A 19,633-nucleotide genomic window follows, 5' to 3' on the forward strand; every position below is an offset into this window, starting at 1 on the left:
GGGGAATCACCGCTAAGCTAGAAGCCAGGCTCACAGCTAGCGAGTACAGCTGCCACGACAGGAGCCTCTCCTGACACTGCAGCAATGCTACTGAGTGGTGGCAGCAGGCACAGCAGGCTGGCATGAGCAGAAGCATCATGACACCAGCTCAGCTCCGGTAGGCTCCTCCCTGCTGCTTGGCACACTGCTACATCCCTTGGGGGATGTCTGACTGCCTGACATGGCCTGCAGGGATTGGACTAAAACAGCAGTCAGTCATCCCCTGAGGGGTCCCAGATTGCAAGAGGGAGCAGGCCAGGCTGATGGATTTGTGCATGAAAACCGCCCCCTCCTCATGCACAAATCCATCCACCACACTGGGCCTCTAGTTGAAAATAAGTGTTCAAACAAAAACTGATATATGAATGTTCATACGAGCACTGTTCAGAATAACTAAAAGGTGGAAACAACCCAAATGTCCACCAACTGATGCATGGATAAATAAAATATGGGATAGCCATCCGTGGGATGGAATATTTGGAAATAAAAAGGAATGAAGTACTCATACCTGCTACAACGTTATGCTACACGAAAGAAGCTAGACATATAAGACTACAAATTATATAATTTATATGAAATGTCTAGAATAGGCAAATCTATAGAGATGGAAAATAGATTAATAGTTGCTTAGAGGTCAGAAGGATGGTGGAATTGAGATAAGACAGTAAAGGAACAGGGTTTCTTCTGAGCAGAGATCTATGAACTCGGAGGTCACAGTTCAATTCCTAGTCAGGGCACAAACCTAGGTTTTGGGCTGGATCCCCAGTAGGGGGTGTGCAGGAGACAGCCAATCAATGATTCTCTGTCATCATTGATGCTTCTATCTCTCTCTCCCTCTCCCTTCCTCTCTGAAATCAATAAAAATACATTTTAAAAATAAACCAAGTAGGGCTAACTGCTAATCTTCTGGTTTGATTGCTTTTAGTTAGGTAATTCACAGTGTTCTGTGGACCTGACATGTTAATTTTCTGAAGTTCCGCAATTTCCCCCCCTTACCATTTGGAACCCATACTTAGCCCCATTATACTGTAGATATCTATCTCACTTATTCTATTCTTCCCTGAATAAGTAATTCCCACTAGAATAAGGAGAAGATATAGGAACATCTCACTCCACTCTCTAACTTCTCTTCCAATAAAATTTTTCCTAAGGTTAAATCCTTTCTCTAATCCTAGATGGGAATACTTATATCTACCGTATTTACAGAACCTATCAACAGTTCCCTGTAACATCTGGAAAACACATGTTTTTGGACTAGGGAAACAGTAATCTCTATCCAATAACAAGGGGAAAACCTCCCCTAAAGCTTCTAATGGACAAGCGGACTAGCAAGCTATCAAATAGTTGCTAAGAATTCTCTAAAAATTTAAGTTGCCCCCAAACTCTCAAGTACAGATAATTCAAACAGGGACTAAATTACTAAAAGATATAAAAAGTGAACACAAGATCTTTTGGCAAATTCTCCAATGACAGCTCTTTCAATATGCAAACACCTCGTAGAAAAAGAGAGGGAGAAAAGAGGCCAGTAACATTTTAGCAACCACAGCTAAGCCCACCTCAGCAACCAAAGTTAATGTAGTAATCACCAACATGGCTTATTAAACATGTTTTCAATGTGGAAAAAAGGAAGTCAAAAGGATGTCACACACTGTCCTTTACCATCTAAAACAATGCCATCTGTGTCATCTCTTACTTTTTTATATTTATCTCATTGTTTTTGGCCAACTGCAGAGCAGGTGTGTTCTTGTTTATCTTCTTGGAACTGCCTTTAACAACCTTCTTATTGGCTTCCTTCTTAGGTTGGTCAGGTGGACTCTGAGAAGCCTACAAAAAATAGGGGAGAAAAAGCAGCAAAGAAATTGAGAGAACAATAAATTACCCAAGAGGTGGCTCTTATAGGAAAGTCCTGATCCACATCCCCACCCTACACACTTTGGTTGAGTATTCCATGAATAATCAAAATATCTCACAACCAGTATAGTACTGGTGTGGACTAATCACAGTGAAAGCTAGCAGTAGAGTACAACTGGTAATTATTAGCTAAATAGCAGCCCTAAATCAAGTACATCAAACTCACGGCCAGCAGGCCATATGCCTCGTTTATTTAAGAAATATAGTAAGTAGTTCTTATCTCCATGTTAGGCATACTGGATGGCAAATTCTCTAAAGGTGTTTTGCTAATATCACATTTCACTGTCACCCCATAAGATGTTTAGAGGTGGGGGGGGAATATAACTGGCTTTGTTGAGTGGGTATACTAAGGTAAACTACGTTTTCAGTGTCAAGCTCTAACACAACACTATCTGTGATACATTTATTCCATTTCATTGAAGGGATATTTAATATGGAATTCTGAGGAGCTCCACCCCATATCATGACTAATTGTATTGAACAGTAGGAGAGATCCTGGATCTACAAATAATGTCGGTAAAATTAATTTTTTTTTACTTTTAAAATAAAATAAATGTAACCTATATTTCAAATAAATACCATAACCATACTAAAGAAAAAAAGAAGATAATATAAAAACAATTAGCTTAAGTAAACACAATATTAGACTATACAGTATACCCTCAATATATACACCATCAATCAGGGTGAATTTGTGGAGCGTCAGGGAATATTGCCAATAAATATGGACCTCTTCTTAGCAGATTTGTTTATTATGATGGTATAGATGCAGTAATTTTGAAACTCAGAAATATTTCAATATAGAGTAAATGTGTCGATGTTCTTGGGAACCAGGATTCTTATTATAGAAGAAAAAGAAGAAGAAAAGCATGGATCGGAAAATAAAAAAAAGGAATCCTGTTTATTGGAAAGAGGACTGTGTGAACTTGTGATTTTTAAATATGGATATCTATATATACATCTTAACATCTATAATAATAAAAGTGCTAGGTGTGTTAGTGGGGTGTCTCGTTTTTCTGACTTTTCAATATACAGAACTAGGAAATATCTGCATGTATACACACATCCATACATGTATGTACATAAAAGTACATATACATATATCTATACAGATACACACATATTCTATAATATAGGCCCAATGCACAAAATTCGTGCAAGAGGCTCGCCCCCCCACCTTGTGGCAGCAGATGCCTTGGCCCCCACCCACTATGGCAGGCACCTCTGCCTCGGCTCCTGCTGCCACAGTTTTGTCTGGAAGATCATCCAGAAGGACATCCAGTCTAATTAGTTTGTTACCCTTTTATTACAAAATTGATATTTAGAAATCTATGGCTTTTTTTATACACTAACTAGTGGCCCAGTGCACAAAATTCATGCACAGGGGTTGTGGGGGGAGTGTCTCTCAGCCCGGTCTGCAGCCTCTCCAATATGGGACCACTGTGGGATCAAGCCTAAACCGGAAGTTGGACATCCCTCTTGCAATGTGGGACTGCTGGCTCCTAACCGTTCACCTACCTGCCTGTCTGATTGCCCCTAACCACTCTGCCTGCTGGCCTTCTCACACTCAACTGCCCACCCCCTGCCGACCTGGTCACCCCAAACTGCCCCCCCACTGGCCTGCTCACCCTAACTGCTCTCCCCTGCCAGCTTGCTTGCCACCAACTGCCCCCCATTCCAGCCTGATCGCCTCAACTGCCACCCTCCTGGACTTCTCACCCCCAACTCCCCTTTCCTGGTGGCATGCTCATGCCCTACTGCCCCGCATTCCAGCCAGATCATACACAACTGCTCCCCTCCTGGCCTGCTTGCCCCCAACTGCCCCTCCCAGCCTGCTCACCCCCAACTGCCCCCCTGCTGGCCTACTTGCCCACAAATGCCCCCCATTTCCAGCCTGCTCTTCACCAACTGCCCCTCCCTGATGGCCTACTCGCCCCCAACTGACCACTTCTAGACTGCTGCCACCAATTGCCCTCCCCTGCTGGCCTGCTCGCCCCCAACTGCCCTCCCCTCCTGGCCTTCCAGCCGGGTCATGCTCAACTGCCCCCCTCCCAGCCTGCTCACTCCCAACTGCCCCCCTGCTGGCCTGCTCGCCCCCCAACTATACCCCTGCTGGCGTGATAGCCCCCAACTGACCACTTCTAGACTGCTTGGCACCAATTGCCCTCCCCTGCTGGCCTGCTCATCCCCAACCTCCTCCCCTCCTGGCCTGCTCACCTCCAAATGCCCCCCTTCTAGCCTGCTCACCCCCAACTGCCCCCCTCCTGGCCTGCTCACCCCCAAGTGTCCCCCCTTTTGGCCTGATTGCTCCCAACTGCCCCCCTCCCAGCCTGCTCACCCCCAACTGCCCCCCCCGATAGCCTGCTCACCACCAACCATAAAAATCTTAGAAGAATCCAGAGGCAGCAAAATATCAGATATATGTCATAGCAATATCTTTACCGATACAGCTCCTAAGGCAATGGAAAGTAAGGAGAAAATAAACATATGGGACTACTTCAAAATAAAAAGCTTCTGCACAGCAAAAGAAACAATCAACAAAATAACAAGAAATCACATTGCATGTGAGAACATATTTGCCAATGATATTTCAGATAAGAGTTTAATCTCTAAAATTTACAGGGAACTTATACAACTTAACAAAGGGAAGATAAACAATCCAATTAAAAAATGGGCAAAATAACTAAATAGACACTTTTTGAAAGTAGACATACAAAAGTCCATGAGACATATAAAAATTTGCTGAAAGTCACTAATAATCCGAGAGACGCAAATCAAAATGACAATGAGGTACTATCTCACACCTGACAGAATGGCTATCATCAATAAATCAACAAACAACAAGTGCTGGCAAGGATGTGGAGAAAAAGGAACCCTCTTGCACTGCTGGTGGGAATACAGACTAGTGCAAACAATGTGGAAAACCGTGTGGCGTTTCCTCAAAAAATTAAAAATGGAATGCCCATTTGACCCAGTCATCCCACTTCTAGTAATACACCCAAGAAATCAGAAACATCAATCAGAAAGGCTATAGGTACCCCTATGTTCATATCAGCGCAATTTACAATAGGTAAAATTTGGAAACAGCCTAAGTGCCCATAAGCAGATGAGTGGATTAAAAAACTGTGATACCAAAAACTAGAAACAGCAATTAGAATGGATATATGCACCCATATGTTCATAGAGGAACAATTTATAATAGCTAAGATTTGGAAATAGCCTAAGTGCCCATCAGCAAATGAGTGGATTAAAAAATTATAGTAAGGCAAAACCGGTTTGGCTCAGTGGATAGAGCGTTGCAGACTGAAAGGTCCCAGATTCGATTCCGGTCAAGGGCATGTACCTTGGTTGCGAGTACATCCCCAGTGGGGGGTGTGCAAGAGGCAGCTGATCAATGATTCTCTCTCATTGATGTTTCTAGCTCTCTATTCCTCTCTCTTCCTCTCTGTAAAATATCAATGAAATTATATATATATATATATATATATATATATATATATATATTATTATTTTTTTTTAAAGACTATGATACATCTACACAATGGAATACTATAATATGTTGTGGTAAAAAAAAAAAAAAAAAAAAAAGTTCTTACCATTTGCAACAGCATGGCTGGAACTAGAGAGCATTATGCTAAGTGAAATAAGCCAGTCAGAGAAAGATAAATATCACATTATCTCACTCCTTTGTGGAATATAATGAACCACATAAACTGATGAACAAAATATGATCCAGAGATAGAGAAACACTGATCAGACTATCAAATCTCAGAGGGAAGGTGGGGGAGGGGAGGGATAAAGGGGAGAGATCAACCAAATGACTTGTATGCATGCATATAAGCCTACAATGGACACAGACAACAGGGGGAGTGAGGGCATGAGTGGGGCGATGGGAGGGGTAATGGGGGAATAAGAACACATATGTAACACCTTAATCAATAAAGAAATTTAAAAAAAAAACACCGTCGTACATCTATACAATGGAATACTATGCTGCTTTAAAAAAGAAAGAACTCCTACCATTCACAATGGCACAGATGGGCATGGAGAGCATTATGCTAAGCAAAATAAGACAGTCTGAGAAACATAAATATCACATGATCTCACTCATTTGTAAAATATAATCAGCAACATAAACTGATGAACAAAAATAGATCCAGAGATAAAGAAGCATCAAACAATCAAACCTCAGAGGGAAGGTAAGGGAGGTGTGGTGGGGTAAGAGTCAACCAAAGGACTTATATGTATGCATATAAGCATAACTAATGGACACAGACACTAGGGGGGTAAAGACATATGCTTGGGGATGGGAGTGGCCAGGAAAAGAGCAATGGGAGAAAAAGAAGACATATGTAATACTTTAAACAAATAAACAACCTACCTAATAAAAGAGTAATATGCAAATTAACCATCACTCCACTACACCCACCAGCTATGCCCACCAGCCAATCAGAGCAAGTATGCAAATAAACCCAACCAAAATGGCTGTGGCCAAAGAGAGCAGTAGGGAGGCTTGGGTTTCCCAGGCAATGGAAGAAGCCAAGCTTTCCGCCTGCCCTAGCTGGCCTAAGCTTCCACTCAAGGCTACAAAGTTTCAATTATAGAAGGTACATAAATCCCAACAGAAATGGTGGCAGCCACAGAGCTGGAAAGAGCGGGAGACTAGGGTTGCCCCCAGCAATGGAAGAAGCAAAGCTTTTTGCACACCGTGGCTGGCCCAGGCCTCCACTTAAGGCTACAAAGTTTAAATTATACAAGATACATACCAATAGAAATGGCTGCCAGCCACAAGAGCGAGCAGAAGGTTTGGCCGCTCCAGGCTACAAAGTTTCAATTGTAGAAGGTAAATCAATTCCAGATAACAGGGCCTCTGCTTGGGTCACCAGGGGGCATGGTTGGCCTGCAAACCACCACAGGCCCCTCGCCAAGGCCACCCCACACCCCAAGGGAACCCCCACCCTGATCTGGGACACCCTTCAGGGCAAACCAGCTGGCCCCCACCCTTGCACCAGGCCTCTATCCTATCTAATAAAAGAATATGCAGATTGACCATCACTCCAACACACAAGATCAAGATAGCTGTCCCCATCTGGTCAAAGATCCTGCCCCCATGTGGACACAAGATGGCCACCAAGGGAGGGCAGTTGAGAGAGACCAGCCTGCAAGGGAGGGCAATTCGAGGTGATCAAGCCTGCAGGGGAAGGCAGTTGGGGGTGACCAGCTGGCAAAGGAGGAAAGTTGAGGGCAAACAGGCTAGCAGGGGAGCAACTAGGCATCAATCAGGCTGGCAGTGAAGTGGTTAGGGGGTGATCAGGCTGGCAGGCAAAAGCGGTTAGGTGCAATCAGGAAGGCAATCAGGTGAGCAGGTGGGAGCCAGCAGTCCTGGACTGTAAGAGGAATGTCCAACTGCCCATTGAGGCCCGATCCCGGCAGGGGTCCAAGATTGGAGAGGGTGCAGGCTGGGCTGAGGGGCACCCCTCCCTCCGTGCATGAATTTTGTGCCCCAGGCCTCTAGTAAATAAATAAAAAATAAAGATATAGTGGAAAGAGGATCAAATATATGCTGATGAATAGAAACTATACTTTGGATGATGAGCATGCTATAGTGTATACAGATATCAAATTATAATGTCGTACCTGAAAATTACATAATGTTATTAACCAATGTTAGCTCAATAAAAGAGCCCTATTGAAACCAATATGGCGGCATAAGTAAGCACCTAAACAGCTGACTCACACAACAATTTTAAAACTAAAACTAAAAGACATAACTGACATCATCCAGAACCACAGGAAAGCTGGCTGAGTGGAAATTCTACAACTAGAAGGAAAGAGAAAAGTTAACGGAGAATCAGAGGAGCTGCAAAGGGCTGAGGTACAGAGACATGTGCACAGAGAGAAAGGGCAGCTGAGTGCCTGACTGGCTCTCTCTGGCGGGTGGGAGAAGGAAGCTCCCAACTGCACTGAACCCCAGTGCCAACTGCACTAAACCCCAGTTCTGGGCAAAACCCTGTGGACCCAGACTCATCCAGAGGGAGTCTGGACTGTCAGGTAGAGAGAAAGGCCCTCAGAGACTCGGGGTTGCCATGACAGGCAAGGGTCTGGAGGCAAACAGAGAAGACTGACTGAAAAGGTTGCCACTGGCTTTCCCTAGCGGGAGGGAGTCAGAAGGTCCAGACTACACTGAACTCCAGTTCTGACTGCACTGAACCCCAGTTCTGACTGCACTGAACCCCAGTTCCGCCGGGCAAGCCCCTTGGGACCCATGTTCTTATGGGGGGAATCTGGACTGTCAGGCAGAAACTCAGGGGAGCCATGAAAGGCAGAGGTCTGGAGGCATGCACACAAGAACATGCAGAGAGGACTGACTGCTGAGTGTGCCACAGGCTTTCTCTAGCTGGAGGGAACCAGAAACTCCCAACTGCTCTGAAATCCAGTTCCAGGCGAGAATCTGGGAATCCAGATTCACTGGGGGAGAAACTGGACTGCCGGCAGCGGGCAAAACTTGAGGGCAGCTTTCTCTCAGAGGTGCTTACAGCGATTACCAAGGGACACTGAGACCCAGGGGCCTCGTAGGGAAGGGCTGACAGGAAGCCAAGACTGTCTGCTCAGCCCTGAGACTCTGCCCCTCCCAGCTGAGCACAGAGGCTTTTTCAATTTTGCAAGACTGGTTCCATAAGGCTGTCTCTAGCACAGAAGTTCCCCCAGAGCAGACACAGCTGATACCCACAACTAATTGGTCTAGAGGTCAATTCCTCCCAGTGATACCAACAACAATCAAGACTTACCTACAACAAGGCTGTCCACACAGTCCACAAAGGAGTACACCAAGAGCGTCCATCTTAGGTAATTGGGGAGGCTGACCCACTGAGCCATATAGGACACCTAGCACACAAAGCTACCCTACCAACTCAGGGAAGCAGCAAAAATGTGAAGACAAAGAAATAGATCACAAATGAAAGAAATGGAGGAAAACAACTAGAATATAGAGTTCAAAACCATGGTTATAAGGTTCTCAAGAATTTCCTAGAAAAGGCCTATAAATTTAGCTAGACCCTCGAGGATATGAAAATGGGCCATTCAGAAATTAAACATACACTAATTGAAATAAAAAATATCATATAGAGACCCAACAGCAGACTAGAGGAACTCAAGAATCAAGTCAAAGACTTGAAATACAAAGAAGCAAAAAACACTCAACCAGAAAAGAAAAAAGAATCCAAAAAGTTGAAGATAATGTAAGAAGCCTCTGGGACAACTTCAAGCATACCAACATCAGAATTATGGGGGTTCCAGAAAAATAGAGAGAACAAGACAACTGAAAACATATTTGAAGAAATAATGACCGCCAAAGCCAGTTTGGCTGAGTGGTAGAGTGTCGGTCTGTGGACTGAAATGCAAGGGCATGTACCTTGGTTACAGGCACATCCCTGGTAGGGGGTGTGCAGGAGGCAGCTGGTCGATGTTTCTCTCTCATTGATGTTTCTGGCTCTCTATTCCTCTCTCTTCCCCTCTGTAAAAAATCAATAAAATATATTAAAAAAAAGAAATAATGACCAAAAAGTTCCCTCACCTGGTGAAAGAAATAGACTTACAAGCCCAGGAAGTGCACAGAAAATGGTTGAGCACTGACCTATGAACCAGGAGGTCACGGTTTAATTCTTGGCATATGCCAGGGTTGTGGGTTCAGTCCCCAGTGTAGAGTATGCAGGGGCAGCAGATCAATGATTCTCATCATTGATGTTCCTATCTCTCTGTCCCTCTCCTCTCCTCTCTGAAATCAATAAAAATATATTTTAAAATAAAATAAAATAAAATCCCAATCAGAAAGAAAAAAAAAGGAATCCAAAGAGGATCACACCAAGACACATCATAATTAAAATGCCAAGGGCAAAAGACAAAGAGAATCTTGCAAGCAGCAAGAGAAAAGCAGTTAGTTACCTATAAGAGAGCACCCATATGATTATCAGCTGATTTCTCAACAGAAATTATGCAGGCCAGATGGGAGTGGCAAGAAATATTCAAAGTGATGAATAGCAAGAACCTACAACCAAGCTTACTCTACATAGCAAATTTATCATTCAGGATTGAAGGGCAGATAAAGAGCTTCACAGATAAGAAGAAGCTAAAGAAGTTCATCACCACCAAACCAGTATTATATGAAATGCTGAAAGGTATTCTTTAAGAAGAGGAAGAAGAAGAAAAAAGATAAAAATTATAATCAACAAATACATATATATCAACAAGTGAATCTAAAAATCAAGTGAATTAAAAATCTGAGGAACAGAATAAACTGGTGAGTACAATAGAATCAGGGGCAAAGAAAGGGAGTGGATTGATAATTATCAGGGGGAAAGAGGTGTGAGGGTGCAGGAAGAGACTGGATTAAAATCGTACACCTATGGATGAGGACAATGGCGGGGGGGCGGGGGAGGTAAGGGCAGAGGGTGGGGTGGAAATTGGGTGGAAGGGAGCTATGGGGGGGGGGAGGAGAAACAATTGTAATAACCTGAGCAATAAAGATTTATTAAATTTAAAAAATAAAAATATGAGGAACAGAATAAACTGGTGAATATAATAGAATCAGGGCTTAGAAAGGGAGTGGACTGATAATTCTCAGGGGGAAAAGGTTAAGGGGGGTGTAGGAAGAGACTAGACAAAAATCGTACACCTATGGATGAGCACAATGCGGGGGAGGTAAGGACAGAGGGTGAGGTGGGAACTGGGTGGAGGGGAGCTATGGGAGGGAAAAGGAGAAACAATTGTAATAATCTTAACAATAAAGATTTATTAAATTAAAAAAAAAGAGCCCTAGCTGGTTTGGTTCAGTGGATAGAGTGTTAGCATACAGACTGAAGGGTCCCAGGTTTGATTCCAGCCAAGGGCACATGCCCAGATTGTGGGCTCAATCCCCAGTAGGGGTATGCAGAAGGCAGCCCATCAATGATTCTCTCTCATCGTTGATGTTTCTATCTCTCTATTCCCCTTCCTTTCTCTCTGAAATGAATAAAGAAATATATTTTAAATAAATAAATGAATAAATAAATGAATATAAAAGAAACATATTTCTCTTTTAAAAAGTTTCATTCAGAAGAAACTTGATCCTTGAATGGGATGACTTTACATTTCTATTTAAATTTGTGTTAAATTTTGTTTAAATGAATTATAATATGCTATACTTTTATTTGCTTTGATTTCAAGCTGAAAATATGATATAAAATAAAAGTACATTTTTATATTAAAAATAATACTTAATCACAATAATGAATATAAACCACTGAAAAACAGGAGTTCATAAGTCCATATCAATAATAAATAAACAGGGAAGAAGGGAAGGCTCATGCTTGTAGTAGAATATCCAGATCAGTCTAATAAATGGGGAGTGAATACTAGAGTTGGAAAATCATCATAACGATTGATTTAGGGGGAAAAATCATCAATGGATGCTAAATCTAGGGGACATTTTTTATGAAGAGCATGTTATTTGCAGGCTCTTAAGAGTGTGTCCCACAGATTGCCTATTTGTTACAAGAGGAGAAAAAGAAACAGTAAAATTATACATTGGAGAAACCAGGCAACAGCTTAACTCAGTGATCAAATTTAACATTACCAATGAGGGACAGATAGGCATCGTGTATCTCCAGATGCGATAGCCTAAGAAGGACAGAACATCACCTACACAGTACTCTAGCCAAGAATGTATAACATCGATCTAATCACATGGAAACATCGGATAAACATAAAATGAGGAATGTTCTATTTTTAAAAGGGGAAGTTGGGTGGGACTGTATTCTTCAAAAAGGGTACTGTCATAAAAAATAAAACAAAGAAATGCTATGGGAATGTTCCAAAGTAAAAGAAGCTAGAGAAATTACAAGCAAATGACCTTAAACTGAATCCTTTACTGGAAGAGGAAAAATGTTTATAGTGTTGATCTTATAAAGTTAACTGGAAAAGTTAGAATATGAACAACAGTTTACAATATATCATAAAAATATTATATCGATGTAATTTTACAAAGTTGTTATCTCTACTGTGGTTTCTCCAAGAAAATATACACTAAAGTACTTGGGAATAAAGGACCATGATGGGTGTTAGCAAATGCGATAAAACATTAACATAATACATGACTTTAGGTAAAGACTTTATGTGTATTCTTTGTACTGTTTTTTTTTATTTTTGCAAATTTGTATATTTGAAATTATTTCTAAATAAATTATTTTTGAAAATGATACCTTTGTATAATGAGATCATAATAAGCAACTACAATCCAATAGGGAATTCTTTCTAAGGCACTCAAGTCATCCCCCTCTGCTCTTCAAAGAGCTTGGCACAGTTTTCATTTTAACTTTACTTGAAGATTTATTAACTCCTAATATATGCAACTGAGATTCAGAATTGAAAAAAAAGTACATTCTTTGAAGGAAAGAGGTGGAGACCCTAACCCCCAAGGTGAAACTCTGTACCTGCCAAATGTAAAGGTTCAAAGCACAAATATTTTCAGATCTAAGCTCAGGGAGACCTTTAACTGTTCTTCCCCACAATTCTTTCATCAAGGCATGGGAAAATAGACTTGAAAATCCTACTGACACAAAATCATTTAGGTAAACGTGGATATGGACCTATCTCCTTGTCTATGGGCTTAAGGTCAGCTCTTACATATCAGAATCCTTCCCATGCCAGAATGACAAAGGAGAGGGGGGAAAAACCCTCACAGCAGATTAACTAATCAAAATAGGTCAAAACTTTTGGCAGGCTAGAACCTCACTATTGTCAATATTAAGGAGAAAACAGATATGGATATAGGGAGCCCTATTAATGCTGATAGAAAGCAAAAAAAAAACCCCAAAATTATGGAAAAGGGAGCCCTAAACCCTCAAATAGATGAGCTCAGACATCTGCAAGTGCCCAACCCTCAGAATGGCTTAAGTTCATTGTAATAATGGAAGGTTTTCTGGAAAGCACTGGTGACCAAAGTGAATCCTCAGAACTTGAATGCAAAATTAAAATGGGCTTCTGGGAATTTGAAAAGCTAGATAGAGGCAACAATGCTGTTCAGCGATGCCTTTCTAATCCCATCCCCACCCTGAATGAGGATGTGGCCTAGCAGATGTTGAATTCAGTTAGAGTATCAGGAGAGTCCTGAATATCTGCATGTACTTACTATTAGTTTATTTGTGTTTTTTCTTTATAAATAGCCATATAAACTTAATGAGAAAGACTGAGACATAGCAAGTTTCTCACATATTGTGAGACCTTTCCCACCACAGACTCTGCAGGCCAAGGGAAGCTACACCAACACGGGCTGCACCTGCTCCTGATGTGTGTGACTTAATTCAACCAAGTTTCTAGATCCATGGTTAAATAACTCAGGAAACAAACCTAACCCCACAGATCTACCCTGTTTCCCCGAAAATAAGACAGTGTCTTATATTAATTTTTGCTCCCAAAGATGCGCTAGGTCTTATTTTCAGGGGATGTCTTATTTTTCCATGAAGAAGAATACGGTACACATTTATTGTTAAATGAAAATAAAGGAAATTTATTACCTGTATATGGTACGGTAGTACGGTAGTTGTCAACACAAACCAGACAAACTGTGAATCCTACAGTATCAAGAATTTACTCATTTATTCAAGGACAATCATGTCATCATCTTCTGGAACATCATCATAACAATCCAATTCCTGAATTTCCTGGTGAATTTCTTGTGACTCCATTTCTTTCAGAACCAGTGGACCAAATCTCTCATGTTTAGCCTAGGGAGGTGGGGGGCTTATTTTCAGGGGATGCCTTATATTTCACTCAGAAGGAAACCTATAAGTAGGTCTTATTTTCGAAGGATGTCTTATTTTTGGGGAAACACAGTATATGGAAGGGGTCTCTTTCAATGTTTATATAGTAAATCTGAAATTAGGCAGAAAGCTATAACCTAATCATATATGTTGTCATCTCTATGGGGAAGAGACTATATTAGCACAAAGATGGTCACATAGCATCTAAAGAGCAGAGATCCAAAGGTGTGAACTTTATCAATGCTCATTCAATCCTGACCAAGAGGATAAATATTATCTGGTAGAGACAAGTATTCAGGTAGCCACAGAAGAGCACTTTATTATAAATGGCAGGAACAGTTCACCAGGTTCTCTGTATCATAGCTGAAACAGACTTCAAAACAAACATTGGACAAGTCCTCATTTGTAAAGTGGAGATAATGATAGCATCTACCTCAAAGGCTTATATGAGGATCAAGTTGAAACAGAAAAAGTGCTTAGAATAGTGTCTGGCAGATGGTAAGCACTCAGTAGGCATCAGTCACTATTATCTAAGGCCAAAGATTACCTTTAGCCCAATTCTATAATCAATTAATAACATTCCATTTATTCTGGGTTTTGCTGGTACTTACATACTACCAGAAGGAAGTAACTTGGAAGTGAACTCAAGAATTCTAGTTAATGCCGAAACCGGTTTGGCTCAGTGGATAGAGCGTCAGTCTGTGGACTGAAAGGTCCCAGGTTCGATTCCGGTCAAAGGCATGGCTGTGGGTGTGTAGGAGGTGTGTAGGAGGTAGGGGGTATGTGAGGTAGGGGGTGTGTAGGAGGCAGCTGGTCGATGTTTCTCTCTCATTGACATTTCTAGCTCTTTATCCCTCTCCCTTTCTCTCTGGAAAATCAATAAAATATTAAAAAAAAGAATTCTAGTCAAAATTGAGTTCCAAGAGCTCCATACTTGAAGATCAGATATGGAGCTGTGGTGCCCAATGGTTCTATACATCAGGGAGCTTTTTTTATTGTCACTATGACTGGGATGCTACTGGAACTTAAAGCCTGGGGTCCAGGGATGTTGCCTGAGGTCATTCCTATACAACAACAACATAAATGTCCTGCCACAAATGCCTATAGTGCTTAAGTTGATAAACATTGCCCTAGACCAGTGATCGGCAAACTCATTAGTTAACAGAGCGGCAAACCGCGGCTTGTGCTGAGGCAACCTGTTGACCAACTTATGGGCTTTATATAAATGTAAGATGCCACAGTTCTCATATTTATCTCCGATTTCTTATCTAATAATCACTCTACTACTTCAAGAGAACTCCACCAGTTAATCCAGATGCATTTGCCAGCAGAGGAGCCCCTCCAGTTTCAAAATTGGGTCATTGATTCGAAATAAAATCAGCTCTCTACATTCCAGAAAGGGTCAGAATCTGGTAAACTGGAAAGGTCCCTCAAGGAAGAAGTTGTCTAAACCTTATGCAACATCACAGCAGAGGATTGGACTACCATACTCACATTGGTGAGATCGTCGAAAGCTGATCTCATTTTGAGCAGTCCCTGAGGTGAAGATGGAGATATTACTGCTTGGTACTCTTCCTCACTCTAAAAAAGTAAAAAAGGTAAATGAGTATACCCAACTGTGAACAGTCTTTTTCAGGGTCATCTCTGGGGCTCAGAAGGAAACTCCAGAATCTCCAAGCAACTGCAGATGCATAATATAAACCCCAATAAACTACAACACAAGGACATTTTGACATTTACTGCTGCTTAGAGAATAACTGAAAAAGGTAATCATTGATGATAGAGGCAAGGCTGTGATGAAATAAGATGACCATCAGTGTTACTCTTAGAATTAGGTGGATAAATGGATAACAAAAGAAGACCCTCACATATGCTGTCTACAAGAGATTCACTTCAACCCTGGCCAGTGTTGGTCAGTGGTTATAGAGTGTCAGTCCATGCATCAAAGGGTCCCATATTCAATTCCTGATCAAGGGCATGTACCTGAGTTGCAGGTTCAATCCTGGCCCAAGTTGCATTTGGAAAAATAACTACCACAAAAGAAAACTTACAATGGCAAAATCTAATCAGAAAATCCAATATAGATAAAAACTGATACATGTAGCAAATATTTCTTGCCAATTTATACAGGGAAAAATATTTGTCCCCTACATGAAAATCATTTTATTAAAGCGAAAATGATTAGAAAATGTATATCTGTACTGAAAGGAAAGAAATCAAGGAAAATAAATTGGCCTAATGATGTTTGTTTTAGAAAATACTCTCTTAATGACAATTCATTAGTATTAGTAAAATTCTTATTAAAGTATGTATGATGGCCCTAGCTGGTTTGGCTCACTGGATAGAGCATTGGCCTGCAGACTGAAGGGTCCCAGGTTCGATTCCAGTCAAGGGCATGTACCCTGGTTGCAGGCACATCCCCAGTAGGAGATGTGCAGGAGGCAGCTGATCGATGCTTCTCTCTCATCAATGTTTCTAACTCTCTATCCCTCTCTCTTCCTCTCTGTAAAAGATCAATAAAATATATATTTTAAAAATAAAATATGTATGATGATAAATGAACACAAAACAACTCAGGACTGGAATGACTATGTCAAACTACCCCCAAGATCAAAACAGCAGAATCAAAATGGACCCATTCTTCTAATTAAATAGCTATAAAAAGCATGGTAATACATTTGTTGTATTATCTTCATAATCTCCCCGGCATTTACCAAGCAACCTCCTGGAAAGATGCTTTGAGCATCTTAGGCAAAGTAGGAATATGGATATGATCATTAACAAGAGGTGGCCGAAACTAGTTTGGCTCCATGGATAGAGCGTCGGCCTGTGGACTGAAAGGTCCCGGGTTCGATTCCAGTCGAGGGCATGTACCTTGGTTACGGGCACATCCCCAGTAGTGGGTGTGCAAGAGGCAGCTGATCGATGATTCTCTCTCATCAATGTTCCTAACTATCCCTCTCTCTTCCTCTCTGTATATATATATATAAAAAAAAAATTGGATACCAAGCCTACCTAATTAAAAAAAAGAGAGAGAGAGAGAGAGATGAATATTGTTTGCTTTGGAAGATTGTGGAGGGTGGCCTGCATTTCAGCCATGCATTTATTGGAAAGAAAAGTTCAAATTTTGCTTTCCATCCCTTTCCGGCGTCCAAGATGTCGAAGAGAGGACGTGGTAGGTCCTCCGGGGCCAAATTCCGGATTTCCTTGGGTCTTCCGGTGGGAGCCGTGATCAACTGTGCCAACAACACAGGAGCCAAAAATCTGTACATTATCTCTGTGAAGGGGATCAAGGGACGACTGAACAGGCTTCCTGCTGCCGGTGTGGGCGACATGGTGATGGCCACAGTAAAAAAAGGCAAACCAGAGCTTCGAAAGAAGGTACATCCAGCGGTGGTAATTAGACAACGGAAGTCATACCGGAGAAAAGATGGCGTGTTTCTTCATTTTGAGGATAATGCGGGGGTCATAGTAAATAATAAAGGGGAAATGAAAGGTTCTGCCATCACAGGACCCGTTGCAAAGGAGTGTGCAGATTTGTGGCCCAGGATTGCATCCAATGCTGGCAGCATTGCATGATTCTCTGGTGTATTTGTAAAGGAAAAACCCATTAAAAACTGGTGACATGAAAAAAAAGAAAAAAAGAAAAAAAGAAAAGTTCATATTTTCTCCCCAAGTTCTAATTTGCTGATCTCCTCCAACCACAGGGGCTCTTTTTCCTTGCCCTCCTTCTTAAATAAAACCACACATAATCGGCAAGATTTAAGGGTGAGGATAGGGACTAAGCCAACATAGGAAAAGGCTGCTTGAGACACAGGAGAGACAGCTTGCTCTGACCTTTTCAGATTCGTCATCATCCCGGGGCACAATTTTGTTGGACTGCAACTTCTTAGTCTCATGTTCATCGCTTCCAAGTGGTGGTGTCATCTCTTACAGATTCAGCAGGGTTTATCCAAGGCAGGGCTGCAAACAGAAAGGGTCTCTTTAAAATACAATACTATTCACCAGAAACATCATAGAATTATCTGGAGACTTTTGAGGAAACCCAGTCTCTCTAAAGCATCCCTAGGAGGAAACAGACTTTGAGTTAGGCAGATCTTGGTTCTACCACTGTTAACCCTGGGTAAGTGACTGAAACTCCCTGGGATCCAGATATCTCATCTATAAAATGGAGATAAGTATACCTACTTTGGCAGGACACTGTTCAAATTAAATTAGATACCCTATGTAAAAAGCCCAGCATAGTGCCCGCCATCCTCTGTGGGTACTGAAATTATGGCCTAGCTCCACGTTTAGATCTGGGAACACTGGGAACAACTTATGTCATTTACATTGAAGACAATAAAAAAAGTGACAGGTTATAGAGTATGGCGGCTAGTTAGTAAGTATATTTCCAGTGGGACATGATCTCACTCATCTAGGGGAAATGGTGAACAACATAGACTGATGAACAAGAACAGACCCAGAGATAAGAAGCCATGGGTCAGACTGTTGGACCTCAGAGGGAGGGTGGAGATAAAAGGGAGAGATCAACCAAAGGACTTAGGTGCACACATATGAGCCTAACCAGTGGTCAAGGACAATGGGGGGGGGGGGGGTTATGTAATAGGGGGTTGAGGACAAATATGTGATACCTTAATCAATAAAGAAATTTAAAAAAAAAAAGGCATGGGATCCTGGCCATGGAAATTATGTTACAAAGACAATACACGAATGCACTGCACACACACACATATGCACAATAGGCCAGAGAGTACTCAAAGGTTGCATTCAAGCAAAAGAAATTGTAATACAGTCCTAGACACCTGATAGGAACATTTTTTTAAAAATGAGCTACTAGCAGAAGAAAGTAACATATTGGAAAATCAGCCGAAACCGGTTTGGCTCAGTGGATAGAGCATTGGTCTGTGAACTGAAAGGTCCCGGGTTCGATTCCGGTCAAGGACATGTACATTGGTTGCGGGCACATCCCCAGTGGTGGGTGTGCAAGAGGTAGCTGGTCGATGTCTCTCATTGACGTTTCTAGCTCTCTATCCCTCTTCCTTCCTCTCTGTAGAAAAATCAATAAAAATATATTTTAAAAAAACATATTGGAAAATCATTTGACATAACAATTTAACAGTCATTATAACTCTTGGAAGAATCCTACCTTCACCTCATCTCAGTATGGAACCCCATTCTATATTTCTTTTTAAATTTTTTCTATTGTTGAAAGCATTACATAGGCTAGGGGTGTCGAACTCAATCAGAGAAGGGGCTAAAATCTAAAATCCAGCCTAAATCGCAGGCCGAATGGTTTACTGAACAGTCATAAACTGTCATTGTGATGGAAACGCAGCGGAGTGCAGTGATGACAGCGGTGCGGGCCACATTGCAAGGCCTGGCGGGACAGATTTGGCCCGTGGGCCTTGTGTTTGACACATGTGACATAGGCCTTCCTTTTCCCTCCATTAACCCCTTCCAGCCTGTTCCCATCCCCCTTCCTCCCCACAGGCATTCTCTATTTCTTAAGGTTCTTGTAGTTTGTGAGTCCTCAACTTATGTGTCTTACAAGCAAATACATTATTAGGGGGAATTATTTTTTGGATTCACAAGAGACCCTTCCCACTCAGATATAATTGACCTTTCAACCCCACTCATATTCAATTTCCAAGTTCAACTGCATTTGACAAACAACAGGCTTCCCTAAGAAAGACACTAAAGGGAATATAACCAAGTTCCCACTACATACCAGATACTTCAGTCAATAGAGTTACAAACACAAATAAAACACAGATCTTATCCTAGAAGTATTCACATGCATAGCTCTAACAGTAACATAAAAATGTGACAAATGGGAGAGCAGTGGGGTGGGGGTGAAGGGGTCGAAAGAGGCTAGGAGGGAGATG

At 41.7% G+C, this 19,633-nt stretch overlaps 2 protein-coding genes across 2 annotated transcripts in view; one reads left to right on the forward strand and one right to left on the reverse strand.

Moving 5' to 3' along the window:
- CCNB3 (cyclin B3) overlaps window positions 1-17,728 on the reverse strand; it is a 45,158-nt gene extending 27,430 nt beyond the window's left edge. Inside the window, exons 1-3 of the mRNA XM_036460462.2 lie at window positions 17,583-17,728; window positions 15,240-15,326; window positions 1,733-1,863 (exon numbers count right to left, since the gene is read on the reverse strand). Coding sequence (XP_036316355.1) covers window positions 1,733-1,863; window positions 15,240-15,326; window positions 17,583-17,672 — 308 coding nt within the window. The 5' untranslated portion in view covers window positions 17,673-17,728. The remainder of the gene's footprint in view (window positions 1-1,732; window positions 1,864-15,239; window positions 15,327-17,582) is intronic.
- LOC118731716 (60S ribosomal protein L23-like) lies at window positions 16,869-17,381 on the forward strand. The gene has a single exon (XM_036460468.1). The coding sequence runs from the start codon at window positions 16,902-16,904 to the stop codon at window positions 17,322-17,324; it is 423 nt and encodes a 140-aa protein (XP_036316361.1). The 5' UTR covers window positions 16,869-16,901; the 3' UTR covers window positions 17,325-17,381.
- Window positions 17,729-19,633: the final 1,905 nt, after the last annotated feature.

The sequence above is a fragment of the Pipistrellus kuhlii genome, unplaced genomic scaffold, assembly GCF_014108245.1.
Source record: "Pipistrellus kuhlii isolate mPipKuh1 unplaced genomic scaffold, mPipKuh1.p scaffold_m20_p_32, whole genome shotgun sequence".
NCBI lineage: Eukaryota > Metazoa > Chordata > Mammalia > Chiroptera > Vespertilionidae > Pipistrellus > Pipistrellus kuhlii.